General features: G+C 34.3%; 1 protein-coding gene across 2 annotated transcripts in view; it reads left to right on the top strand.

The window, feature by feature from the left end:
- RICTOR (RPTOR independent companion of MTOR complex 2) overlaps window positions 1-14,282 on the top strand; it is a gene marked incomplete at both ends in the record, with an annotated part of 116,365 nt that overhangs the window by 95,641 nt on the left and 6,442 nt on the right. The window contains 9 exons of one of the 2 annotated variants that reach the window (XM_079702361.1): window positions 328-415; window positions 1,615-1,707; window positions 2,071-2,177; window positions 2,651-2,880; window positions 4,306-5,314; window positions 5,601-5,672; window positions 9,137-9,314; window positions 10,089-10,173; window positions 10,966-11,199. In XM_079702361.1, the coding sequence (XP_079558487.1) occupies window positions 328-415; window positions 1,615-1,707; window positions 2,071-2,177; window positions 2,651-2,880; window positions 4,306-5,314; window positions 5,601-5,672; window positions 9,137-9,314; window positions 10,089-10,173; window positions 10,966-11,199 (2,096 nt within the window). The remainder of the gene's footprint in view (window positions 1-327; window positions 416-1,614; window positions 1,708-2,070; window positions 2,178-2,650; window positions 2,881-4,305; window positions 5,315-5,600; window positions 5,673-9,136; window positions 9,315-10,088; window positions 10,174-10,965; window positions 11,200-14,282) is intronic. The other variant, XM_079702362.1, reaches the window with a different exon arrangement.

Below are 14,282 nucleotides of genomic sequence, written 5' to 3' on the forward strand. Positions count from 1 at the left end.
TCTTTTTAAAGCACAGCATTGAATGTTCAAAAATTCAGTGGCATTCATAACTTGAATACCCTGACTAATATAGCATAGTGTTCAGATCCCTCCATGTCCTTACCCTAGTGTATCTTTCTTGTCTTAGTTCTCTTAGCATTACTCAGAGACCAGCTAAACCATTATTTTTCTAGAGGAATTCTCATGCCTTTCCACCTCCATATTTTTATTTATGCTGAGTGATTATGTCTAATTCTGTTTATCTATTACTTTATTATAAGTCATTTTTTAAATTAGCTTATTTAAAATGAACCAATAGGTATATCAATCATTTTTATATTATACTAGATTACAGCGACCTCATGTCTACCTACCTGTACACCTTTACGGACAACTGGTACACCACAAAACAGGCTGTCATTTGTTGGAAGTACAGGTAAAAACATAATTTGCTTATTTTAAATAGCTACAGTAGTAGAAAAATCTTAGTATTGCTAAAGTATTATCTTTTCAAAAACTTCTCAAAAGCCTTCAGAAAGTCAGTGGCATAGTTGCTTTTAAAGCCATCCATCTTGTAATTGACTTAGCATTCTTTGTTTGCAGTCCTTAGAGATATTACTGGCTTGCATGTATTTCCCTGACTTGCATGTGACTATTTGCATAGCTAATTTGTTATGTAGAGTAAGTAATCCAGTGAAGGTCTGAGTTCTTTCCTTTCTAGTTCATTGGGGAAGTTCATCGCCTTAGTAAAAACATACTGAAAAATTGAGTTTCTTCATTCCTCTTTTTGGGAAGTTAAACTGAACCTGAAACATATTCAGTTACCTTTGGTGAGCAACAAACAAAGTATCAGTTGCTGTTTGTTAGTGCCTCACTATTTTCATATATTTCATGTAAGGCTTAGACAAGCAGTTGTTCTTTGAGTATAGTATGCACGCCAGATTTTGGCTGGGAATATGTCTTGCTACTAGGTGTTTTCAATAAATGTAACCCTTTTCTTATTTTAGGAATGGTTATAGAAGTATTTGTGTGTGTTTCTGAACAATAGTAACCTAGCAGTTTAGTTCCTTTTCATATCAGTGTTCATTTCAGGAGCAAAAGTTTTGCATAAATATACTCCACAGTTTCATGTATTTTTATACTGTCTGTGAAGACTGTTGAGGTGTGCATCTTTATATTAATTTTTTTTAAACTCACTGAAAATTTAAATGATTTTCTCAGTGTCATTACCTACATAGTATGATAAAGTCTAGGTGTTAATTTGTTATTTTCTATCTAAAAGAAATAATGATCGTTAATGGCTAACATTTTTCTAATACTAAGTCCCAAGTACTTTGTTACACTTATGTAATAATTCATTAAATCATTAAACTTTATGAAACAGAGTTTAGGAAATCAAGACATGGGGAGATTAAGTAACTTGCTCCAGGCCACTTAGCTAATAAGTTCTAACTCTAGTATATGAATTCAGGGCCATGTCCTAATGCTGCTTCTTAAGAAATTCGACATAAAATTATTTTAGGATTTTAAATATGCAAAATTACTAAATACAAACCTTAAATTGGTTTTAAGATACAATAAGAAAATATGTTAAAGACATACTGTTAATCATATGGTATTTTTTTCTCTCTCCAGAATATTATTACAGAACTCTGTCACAGTGTCCGTACACCAGATTTGGATAAATGGGAAGAAATTAAAAAACTGAAAGCATCTCTATGGGCCTTGGTTTGTAATAAACACTTCTGTAAGATCTTCTTAATTTTTAGATTTAACTCATTTTCCTGTTAATATTAAATAAATAAAAATAATTTTATTTGGAACGTGTTCTTAGATTAGTATTCTAAAACAAAGATTGTTCCTGCCCATTTAAATATTATTCTATGTTGGAAAATAAATGACTAAACTATTAGTTTTCTTGCTGAGACAAATGGAACTTTAATTCCTAAAATTCCTTATGTGAGGTTTTTTTCACAGTTCTTTCTCTCTTATAGACGTGGTTAAATTTTTTGTATTTTTGGGTAGCTTTCCAAATCTCTTGAAGGAGTTAGTCTTGTAAATATATTTGATATGTGATTTCTTTTCTTTTAGGGAAATATTGGCTCATCAAATTGGGGTCTCAATTTGCTACAGGAAGAAAATGTGATTCCAGATATACTAAAACTTGCAAAACAGTGTGAAGTTCTTTCCATCAGAGGGTGTGTCATTTAACTCAGAAATCTTTCTGAAGTGTATATTTTTGTTCATAGATGGGTGTGAGGGAAGAGTATTTTATGATTGCAGTTTTTCAGTGCATCAGGTTAAACATCTTAAGGAACTACTTGTTTATTAATATTATTGATATTTTATTCTTATCATTGTAATATTGACATTTACCTTGCAGATAAACAGTGAGAGTATAGTGTGTCCAAATAATCTAGTAGTCCATTAGTGCAAATATTCCAAATTTATTTCAGAAAAGTTAATGTATATATATTTTTCCCCGATCACAATATGTTCTTTTAGATTTTTTCCTTGTAATTAATATTTTTATTATGAAGGTTTTCATGTTATTTTTAATGGCTATTAAAGAAAACGCAAATGTACATATAGCAAACTAATATTTTATGGTTGCTTTAAGAAATCTCAGTTTGGAATTATAAACTGTCATTACTGCATCTTTTACTTATAGGACCTGTGTATATGTGCTTGGGCTCATAGCCAAAACCAAACAAGGCTGTGATATTCTAAAATGTCACAACTGGGATGCTGTAAGGCACAGTCGCAAACATCTGTGGCCAGTGGTTCCAGATGATGTAGAACAACTCTGTAATGAACTCTCATCTGTTCCAAGCACCCTGAGTTTGAACTCAGAGTCAACCAGCTCTAGACATAATAGTGAAAGTGAATCTGCGCCATCAAGTGAGTATTGTGACAGGGTCATATAAAGTTAGCTGAAACTAACACTTGTGATATCGAAATTTAAATGAATTTTACATTCTTAATTTACTTTTCTCTGAGATAATTTGGCAGTAATAGCGTCTTGGAGAATGCATATCTTTTCACAACAAGGAGTATAGCTACCAACCTACATTGTTCTCTCTCTTTGCTTTCTAAATAGGCCTTGGAAAATCCTACTTACAGAGTTAAATAATAAGCCATGTCCCAGAAGACCCATTCCCCTTTTTTGCAATTTCTAATAAGTAAATGTTTATTCATCTACTTTCTTCATTTACCTAATAATCTTTTGTTCATTTTTCAGATATAGGGTTGTTGAACTAGAACATATTTAAGAGATATTATATTCATATACTCATTTTTGAAAGAAGAGCTAAATTTTAAAATTAGCGAAACTGTTAAAAGATGGAGTATCAAAAATCAATTAAATGAAAGATGGTTTGTGGTTTTAAACCCTGTGCTAAATGCTTCTAGGTGCAGAAAATTTAAGACATTTTTTTTTTAAAGAAGATAGTGCAATATTTATCAAACCATATTTCACCAGATCTAAGATACCATAAATTATAATATACACCACTGTTTAAGAAAAAAAAATGCTGCCTATTGCAAGATGCATGCTGATTTATTTTAAGTGTGAAAAATGTGCATCTTAGAATTGGCAAAATATGGAAATACAGTGCAGTGTGCAAGTTTAAGATTTTATTTTGCCTTCTTTCAGAATATATTTGAAGTAATTTATAACTATTCAACAGAAAATTTAAAATAAAAATAGAATAAAATCCCATAGATGTCGTCAGGCACCTGGATTGAGTCTTTTATTAGAGGTAGGCCCTGAATTTAGATGAGTTTCTTAATACCTAAGGCAAAGTGAGAAATAAATATAATTTGTTTAAACGTGAATTTAAAATGTTGTGACTCTGTTCTTTGTAAGTATAGTTTGCTTAAGATTGGACATTCATTTCTTATAAGATTGATTTTTCTTGCCTATTGTGATTTGAGGAATAAACCACCAGGAATCTGTACCAACTGAGTAAATATCCAGGGTCAAGTCTCCTTTTTGCCTTTAATTTTATCTTGAATATTTGGAGGTTTTGGAAACTCACTGAGATAATCAAAAGAAACTTTATGTAAGCTGCAACATAATGAGTTCTATAGTTTTTCTTTGGAAATAACAGAAGATCATCATAATGACAAATTTTATATTTTATTCAAGGACAAATTCTGGGTCTCAAGGAAGCTCTTTTTATGTGGCTCAGCAGTCTAACTCTTTATTTTTGAAAAATTTTTCCCCAGGTGACTATTAAACAAAAATTTCCTGAATTATGTCACTAATAGTTACTATGATTATTTGTCCTTTTTTATCTGCTTTTATTAATCCTTTGATCATAGGTATGTTCATAATGGAAGATGACCGGTTTGGCAGCAGCTCTACTAGTACATTTTTCCTTGATATCAATGAAGATGCAGAGCCGGCATTTTATGATCGATCTGGACCTATGAAGGATAAAAATTCATTCCCTTTCTTTGCTTCTAGTAAACTTGTGAAGAATCGTATCTTAAATTCGCTTACTTTGCCTAATAAAAAACATCGTAGTAGCAGTGATCCAAAAGGAGGGAAACTGTCATCTGAAAATAAGACAAGCAACAGGCGGATCAGAACGCTTACAGAGCCCAGTGTTGACTTTAATCATAGTGATGATTTCACACCCATATCCACCGTACAGAAAACATTACAATTAGAAACTTCATTTGTTGGGAATAAGCACATTGAAGACACTGGTAGTACTCCAAGTATTGGAGAGAATGACTTAAAATTCACCAAGAGTCTTGGTACAGAGAATCACAGAGAAAACACAAGCCGAGAGAGATTAGTTGTAGAAAGTTCAGCGAGCTCACATATGAAGATACGTAGCCAAAGTTTTAATACAGACACTACAACAAGTGGCATAAGTTCAATGAGCTCAAGTCCTTCACGAGAGACAGTAGGTGTAGATGCTACGACTGTGGACACTGACTGTGGAAGTATGAGTACTGTGGTAAGTACTAAAACTGTTAAGACAAGCCACTATTTGACGCCACAGTCTAACCATCTCTCTCTCTCTAAATCAAACTCAGTGTCCCTGGTGCCTCCAGGTTCTTCTCATACACTTCCTAGAAGAGCACAGTCCCTTAAAGCACCCTCTATTGCTACAATTAAAAGTCTAGCAGACTGTAACTTTAGTTACACAAGTTCTAGAGATGCCTTTGGCTATGCTACACTGAAAAGATTACAGCAGCAAAGAATGCATCCATCCTTATCTCATTCTGAAGCTTTGGCGTCTCCAGCAAAAGATGTGCTGTTTACTGATACCATCACCATGAAAGCCAACAGCTTTGAGTCCAGGTTAACACCAAGCAGGTGAGCAAATATACATTTTAAAATGAACAATAATGTTTGCATTTTAACAGACTTAAATGTAAAGCATTAGCCAGGTTTTACATCTACGTAAACCTCAGAACTGACCTATTATAATTGTTTACTATAGTAGGCTATAAGCTCCTAGTTACCCGATATGATTTGAAATGGATTCTTGCAGCTGCGAGGGGGGAAAAGAAACTCCTTTAGGCCCTGAAAATAAACATATATGCTTTACAATGACACATAAGTCACAAGCTTTTTTTTATTTATTTCTCGCTTCTGCAAGGATCGATTTTAAAAAGAAGCATGTCGGGGGAATCAGGAGCTTAAGACCTACAATAACAAACAACCTTTTCAGGTAGGTCAATTTAAGGCTCCAAAAGTTGACTTTTTTTTTTTTTTAAGATAACTGAAAATTTCAGTATAATTCTTTTCAGTTTAAGTAGCTCTGATTATTAAGTAGGAACCAAATGAACATTAAATGAATTACTTGGCCCTCAGAATTCAGCAGTAGCAGTTTGCCTGTGCTCAGGAGCATTTGGGAGATTTCTATGCCATATCTAAAGATTATATCAAGCTGGTCAAAGTAGTAGATTTTACCTATAAAAGATATGCAGTGTTAAATTTTATTGTTGCAAAAATTTCTATACCTTCTTTTTTTGTTGGACCAAATACTTCTAAAAACTTTCTTTAGATTGTTCATTTTCATTTATTAAATAGATTAGTATTTGTCAAGTACTGAGACTAGTGCCTAGCACATATTAAGCGCTCAATAAAAGTTAGTTGTTATCATCATCATCATCACTATTATTATTGATAGTTATTTCTTTCATGTAATCCACTTGGCTCTTATATAACCAAATTCTTAAGTTATTAAGCAATTTTCTTTCAGGAATGTTAACACATTTAGTAGAAGAGATCCCTTGTAGCAAATAATAAATTATGTTTCCTTTGGTAGAATCTCATAAATTATGCAGTAACATCTTATCTACCTGACAGCCTCATCCCTCCCAACAGCTCACTAGTATAAACCTATGCAGTGAACTTCACAAATTTTATTCAAAGGAAGTACCTCTGACCCACATTCGTAGTTTGTTGATGTTTATTCTAACAAGTTTGTATATCAGATTTTCAGGCCTATAGAAGCAACAGTTATAAGCTTCTACTGGTAGGGACACTGTGATAGGAAAGGAGAGCTGATAAAATTGGTGGCAAAGGAGGAAACTTTTATACTACAACAAAGTATTTGGAAACTCAGAGACTACAGCAGCTAGTAGCATTCAGCCAGGGGCAGTAACGTAGCACACCAAAATAAGCAGTAAGAGTACCACCATCTTAGAGCTCAGTACAATAACCAAAGTGCTGTTAACTCTGAACTACCCAGTTAGGGTTATTCTATCTCACTGAAGCAGGCATTTCTATCTAAACTGATTAAAGCACAGATAAAAAGTTTCATTGCTTAAATATTCATTAGAATAAACCAGAAACAACAACTATTCCAAATCACTATTTCCTAATCAGTCTGGGTTCTTCGGATCTTATTTCCTGTATTCTCTGTTAGATCAAGAGAAGGATATTTGGAAATTTTACTCCTGGAATAAAATGCCAAGTTATCAGCACTATAAAGGATTAATAGATGTTTTTAATTTCTTGGGAGGGGAGAAAAGAAAAAGAAAAAGCAGTCAAGAGAAACAGAAGCAGCTGTATAGAGGCATGAAGGCTTAACAAAAATCTCATGTTCATCAAATCTGTCACTTATTCTTCAAACTGTGTTTAGTACTTAACTGTGTACTGGGTTCCATGGAGGAAAAAATTGTGTAGACATTAGTCTTCCTATTCCCACTTGTTTCCTTTGGTTAGTTCAGAGAAAACGAAAATGATGGACGATAACTACACATTTACTGTAAAATAATAGTTTGGAATCTAGGCTGAGAAGATTTTTTTTTCTTATAAAATTAGAAGAGTAGTCATACTGATACCTATGGTATAATGGTTAGCATGAATCCAGCAGTCTTAAAAAACATATCTTACTGAGATATTTCCTTGGGGCATAGCAGAAAAAACACTGAAGTAGGAATCCTTAATCTTGAGTTCTAATCCTGGCACTGAATGAATGAACTTGGAAAAAGTTCCATAAATTATGCTGTAATGTCTCATCTGCTTTGAATTCAAAAGTTTTGCAAGCCTCATCAATCCAGAACAAACCCAGGCAAACCTCTCAATTGTTTACCGTGGTAAATCTGTATGGTAAAGTTCATGAATTTTGAAATATGTAGGCCTCAATTGCCTAATCTAGTGGAGATTGGACTAGATCAGTGGTTTTAAGCTTTTTTTAAATGTCGCTTTTTAAGTAGAGAAACCTTTCTTCACAAAAACATTGCTATGGAAACCCAATACATAGAATATGTAAAAACAGAGCTATTCTGGTTGAAATAGGTATTGTGGAGGTGAGTATTCCAATAATTTCTTCCGCTTCACTCCAGTAGTCTTTGAAGAGTTCTGTGGAATCACAGAGGTATAACAGAGTACAATTTAAAAACTACTGACCTATTTTATAAAATTTGTAAATTCAATTATGAGTGGTTTTTAGGTGGAAATTCGTAGAAATTAGTGGGTTTTGCTATGATAATTTTAATAGCTACTATTTATAAAACATTATTTTGTGTTCTTTTCAAAATAATTCTTCGTTTTAATATCGGTATGTTATTACATTTTAAATGACTTGAGTTTTCAAATAGCAGTATACATATAGTGTGGAACCTTGGGTATTGCCTTGTATACACAAAGCAGGCGTATGATAAATATTTTAGCATGTCTGTTGCATGAATAAAAATCTGTATAAGAAAGGTGTATCTTATGGAAATGTCATTATTCCATGTTATGGAATCACTGGTAAGGAATGCATTGAGGAAATATCAGTGCTTCGTATAAAGCTGTCTCTTGTAATATTTATATATGATACCATTTTTACTGTTTTTTTTTAGATGTGTACTTTATTTTAATTTTTGGCTGTGTTGGGTCTTTGTTGCTGCACACGGGCTTTTCTCTAGTTGTGGCAAGCGGGGGCTACCCTTTGTTGCAGTGCACAGGCTTCTCATTGCGGTGGCTTCTTTTGTTGTGGAGCACGGGCTCTAGGGTGCACGGGCTTCAGTCGTTGTGGCACGCAGGCTCTAGAGCTCAGGCTCAGTAGTTGTGGCGCACGGGCTTAGTTGCTCTGTGGCATTCCCCGACCAGGGATCAAACCCGTGTCCCCTGCTTTGGCAGGTGGATGCTTAACCACTGCATCACCAGGGGAGTCCCATTTTTACTGTTTTGTGTCTGTCTTCTGTGTTACAAAATCTTATGTTGATAAAGTAATTACCACACAAAGAATAAGTGATTATCCTTACTTTAATAAAAATAATATTAAATAGAATTAGTAGACGTGCCCTTACTTGCATGATAGCAAATTTAGCAGTCTCAAATGGTTGTGAAGTTAGTTCTTGGATAATACCTCTGTTTTCTGAGGTCAGTTTTTTATTTTTATTTATTTTTTACTGCTAGACGTTGAAACTTATCTTAATTGCTCACCTTTTCACTTTTACCTGGGAGACCATAACAGTTGTTTTTGGTCAACAGTCAACATTACTGATGACCTTTTATATATCAGTTTATAAGAGAAATACTTTCAAGTATTCATATGTTCTCAGTAAATAAGATGGCACCATTCAGTACTTGACTAGCTTCTTTTCTTTTATGAAGGTATGAAAATAAACTATAATTCTTTATATGATTGCTATAACAAATCAAGAAACTAATATAGTTTTTTTAATGGTATTATAGGTTCATGAAAGCTTTAAGTTATGCTTCGCTAGATAAAGAAGATTTATTAAGTCCTATTAACCAAAATACCCTGCAGCGATCCTCCTCAGTGAGGTCCATGGTGTCCAGTGCAACATATGGTAGCTCAGATGACTATATTGGTCTTGCTCTTCCAGTAGACATCAATGATATATTCCAGGTATCATAAATTCTATTGTTTTCTTATGAGTTGGTTTACGGTTTTTTTCATATTCTATAACTGCTTACTAGAAATTATAATTTAGAGAAAATACTAATTTGGGGGAAGGTGGTATTTTTTGGCAGTGTTATTTAAAGAAATTTTACCATGAGAATTATTTCACCTTTCTCAACTATTCTATACTCTTCTATTTAGCATCGCTAAGTCCCCAGCACATTATCCTTTTCCTCACACTAAATCAGCATCTTGTTTGATGTCTTTATCAGTATATTCTCTATAGAAATTTTAATGCCTAATCTTGCTTTTTAGTCACACTTGACTTATTCCTTATTGTTTTTTTTAAATGAGATATAACTGACATATAACATTGTGTAAGTTTGAAATGTACAACGTATTCCTTGTTTTATTTAATCCTTGATCCTATTTATCCCAAACATGGCAGCCACATGTTATGCTAATCCCACGAAATACTCACAAATCTCTAGAAGGTAGATAGTGCTAAAGAATACACATTTGTTTAGAAGTCTAAAAACATTTTAGATAAATTCTAAACTAATTATTTTAATATCCATTTAAGTCACCAAGAATAGATAAGGACCTTAAGGGTTTTATGCTATTTTGTCAAGTTTTGGTGATTTAACCTTCTTCAGTATCTTTTCATTATAGGTTCATGTGCTATAGTAATTCTGTTTAAATTACATTTCATTTAATTTTGCTAATATACATAAAGTGAATTTTTATAACAGGACTTACCATGACTTATATCTATTTTAGGTAAAGGATATCCCCTATTTTCAGGCAAAAAACATATCTCCGCATGATGATCGAGGTGCAAGAGTGTTTGCCCATGATGCAGGAGGTAATGCATGGTTTTTGTTCTCCTCTTTATATTAAAAAGAAAATTCTTTTCAGTAGGATGACACTAAAAATTCAGGTATACTTACTTTTGGGTCAACTTAAAAAATTATAGCAAGATAATTGTTTGAGTCAATTTAAAATTAAACCACAGTATTTTTTTGCGAGAGACTTAAAGTGTTTTTCCAACTAAGTACCAAGCCTCTCAAGAAGACAAAAACCTGATCAGTTGCTTCTATTTTAAACAAATAATACGTGAAAAAATTTTAACACTTACACTCATAGGTCTAAGCAACAGCTGTTTGGGGAAAGGAGAGAGAGAAAAATGTACTTATACATTACATGATCTCTCTTTGCTATGAGCTGTGGTATTTTAATTAATATATGCGTATCAGCCACAAATTTAAAGCTTTAAAATCTTTATGATTTTTTCTTAACAAGGACCTCTTTAGACTCGGAATTATTACTTTTCTTTACACAAATATTAAGAATTGATTACACAAATATTAAGAATTGAAATTATACCTAATTGTATGATCTTAATTTTTTATTTTGTATTTAAAACCCCATATTAAAGTAATATAAGTATATCTGCTGATGTTAATTATTTTCATAATTTAAAGCAAATTATCCTGTTTTTCTCCCCAGTTAAGGTTAGATTTTGAATCATAAAAGGAGTTCTGGTTTTCTTCCCTAATTTCCCTTCTTTAAAATTTCACATAGTTTAAGGCACCTTGAAAGAGGTGTCATTGATACCATCTTCATCAGATTATGTTTTATATTTACTTACGCACAGGTCTTCCATCTGGAACTGGAGGTCTTGTAAAAAACTCTTTTCACTTGCTACGACAGCAGATGAGTCTTACAGAAATAATGAATTCAATCCATTCAGATGCTTCTCTGTTTTTAGAAAGCACAGAAGACACTGGACTACAGGAACATACAGATGATAACTGCCTTTATTGTGTCTGTATTGAAATTCTGGGTTTCCAGCCCAGTAACCAACTGAGTGCAATATGTAGTCATTCAGGTGAGTGATTATGTCCTTCAAGATGAATCCACCTGCCTTTGAATCTGCTCCAGTCACAAGTCATCTCCCAGCCCTACTGATCATCCCTCTTACTCCATTCGCATTACCTCAGCCTTAGTACAGTCACTCAGCATCTCCCTGTGGGAATGTTAGTAAGTTTGTCTCCAGTTTTTTCCCCTTCCAATTCATCTTTCATACTACTGCCTTGGATTAGGCTGTTGACAGTTTTTTTTACCGCCTATTCAGGTCCAGCACACAAGACTCTTTGTGTGATCTGTCTACTGTTTTTTTTTTTTACCATTCTCCTATCTTATAACTGATACACTGCTACTGACTGACTAGATGTTTTTTGAACAGACTGTGCTCTTTTTCATGGTTCTAGGCATGAAGAGTGTGTTTTCCCTACTGTTACCTCTTGCACCTTCTCCTCCTCACACACATGCAAGCTCACACACAGTCCATTTGGCAAGCCCACCTCATCCTCAGAGCTGGGACTGTTTTATCTTCAAAGCTTTCTCTGACCCTCTTAGTGAGATGTTGACACTTCTTCCTCTTTACTTTCATTGCTCTTTGTACATAGATCTCTTACGATAATTATTGCTTGGTTATTTTCTTCCCTTCTACTCAGTAAGTTCCTTCAGGGTATGGTCTGTCATGCCTTTTCATTTTTATTTTCTAATACCCAGCTGCGTACTGCTTTATATACTAGGCACTCAATATGTTTTTGGTGAGGGAGTGAATGAATCAGATCCAGATTTAGCTTTTTTATAAATGTGTGTTTAAAGTATTACTGTAGATAGCTTTTCTTGGTGAATATCACTTAGCCACCCTCAAAAAAACCTAGTGATAACCAAAGTTCTCTGGGTCATTCATCCACGTTTCTCCATGGCATTCTGATTCAGAACTTCCCAATTGATGGGTTGCGGCACACTGTTGTACCACATCCACAAATAGGATATGGATGTGCTGAGAGATTAATCCCCTCCATGGTTCCATGCCCCAGTCAGGCCTGGGTGTGACAAACCCTTGGACTAGGCACTTACCACTGTGAACAGTCCTGTCCAGGGACCCAGAGTGCTATAATTATTTTCATTTTCTGTGAGCGAAAGGTTTGGGCATTATTGTTCTGATGTATTGTACACAGTAAAGAAGATGCTATTTTAAGTCATTTGTCTATACATTTTTAATGATATTTTAGTTCTTCTAAGTTCTGTTTCTTCATTTACTCATTCAACAAATACCTGTGAAGCACTTACTGTGGAGTTTTGCTATGTAAGTGTTTTCTCTTTATTTATCAAACAAGAAATAGGGAAGTCAGCCCCCTAATTACGCAGTCACAAGACAGTCCCAGCTAGTTCTAATCCATTTGTGATTACTGAGCTAGTAATCAAATGGAGTCACATCAAGTGTGGGACTTATGGAAGACTTGCTGCAGTCATCAAGGCTCTCACCTTGGCACAGGATCAGAACCCCTCCACCTGTTGTTCTAGTGATACGAAGTGGGGAGGAGAATAACTCTTAATTGGGAAGTGATTACAGTTTACTATTGATACCCCTCTCGGAGGTATGAAGGGAGGCAGGCTAATTGTTAAAAAGTCACTGAACCTCTACGGATTTATGCATTCAACTTAATATTTATTACACCACTACTGTGGATCAGGCATTAAACTAGATGCTAGGAAAACAATTGAGAGAGAGAAAAATAGCAAGATATTATTCTTACACTCTTTGAGCTCTAATCCAATGGAGAAGGAAATGGATTGACTGACCACTCGATCAATCAGTACACAAATATTAATATAATACTGCATTTGTAACAAGCGCCATCAAGGATAGGTACATGGTATTAACAAAGTAATATAACCAAGTAGGCAGATCAAAGAAGAAACTTCCAAAGAATTGTTATTGAGCAGTGGTTGAAAGAATGAATAGAACCTAACTAAGTGAAGACTGGAGTATAGAGAATTTTGAGAGAGAGGAAGCAACATGGGCAAAGGTCTTCTCTGATGGGAGCAAGCATGGGAAGTAGAAAGGACTAAAAAGACACCTGTGGGAATGGAGCTCAGAAAGCAAAGGGAGAGGAAATACAGGATCAGCCTAGAAAAACGGGTAGGGGCCAGGTCCTGCAGAGCCCGTCCTACCCAAAGTGTGGTCAGCGGACCAGCAGCATCAGCATCACCTGAGCACTTACTAGAAATGCAGACTCTGCCCCACATGCAGAATCAGAATCAGCATTTTAACAAGATGCCCAGATTATTCATGTACACATTAATGTTTGAGAAGCACTGGTATCAGCCATATTAAGTATTTTGTGTATTAGAAAGGAGACGTCTTTATTTTCCATAGCAGATAATTAAAAAATAGTTCCTCTACTATTTTTTTAAATTGAAGTATAGATAATTTACAATATTTGTGTTACTTTCAAGTGTACAGCAAAGTGATTCAGTTGTGTGTGTGTATGTGTATCCTCTTCCAGATTCTTTTCCATCGTAGGTTATTACAAGATATTGAATATAGTTCCCTATGCTATACAGTAGGCCCTTGTTGTTTACCTATTTTATATATAATAGTGTGTATATATTAATCCCAAACTCCTAATTTATCCCCCCTCATCCCCTTTGGTAACCATTGTTTGTTTTCTATGTCTGTGAGTCTATTTCTGTTTTGTAAATAAGTTCATTTGTATCATTTTTAGATTCCACATATAAGTGGTACCATATATTTGTCTTTCTCTTTCTGACTTAATATGATAATCTCTAGGTCCATCCATGTTGCTGCAAATGGCATTATTTCATTCTTTTTCATGGCTGAGTAATATTCCATCTTCTTTATCCATTCATCTGTTGATGGACATTGAGGTTGCTTCCATGTCTTGGCTATTGTAAATAGTGCTGCTATGAACATTGGGGTGCATGTATCTTTTCCAATTAGAGTTTTCTCCAGATATATGCCCAGGAGTGGGATTGCAGGATCACATGGTGACTGTGTTTTTAGTTTTTTAAGGAACCTCCATACCATTCTCCGTAGTGGCTGCACCAATTTACATTCTCACCAACAATGTAGGAGCATTTCTATTTCTTCAC

Source organism: Hyperoodon ampullatus, assembly GCF_949752795.1.
Source record: "Hyperoodon ampullatus genome assembly, chromosome: 4".
Lineage (NCBI taxonomy): Eukaryota > Metazoa > Chordata > Mammalia > Artiodactyla > Ziphiidae > Hyperoodon > Hyperoodon ampullatus.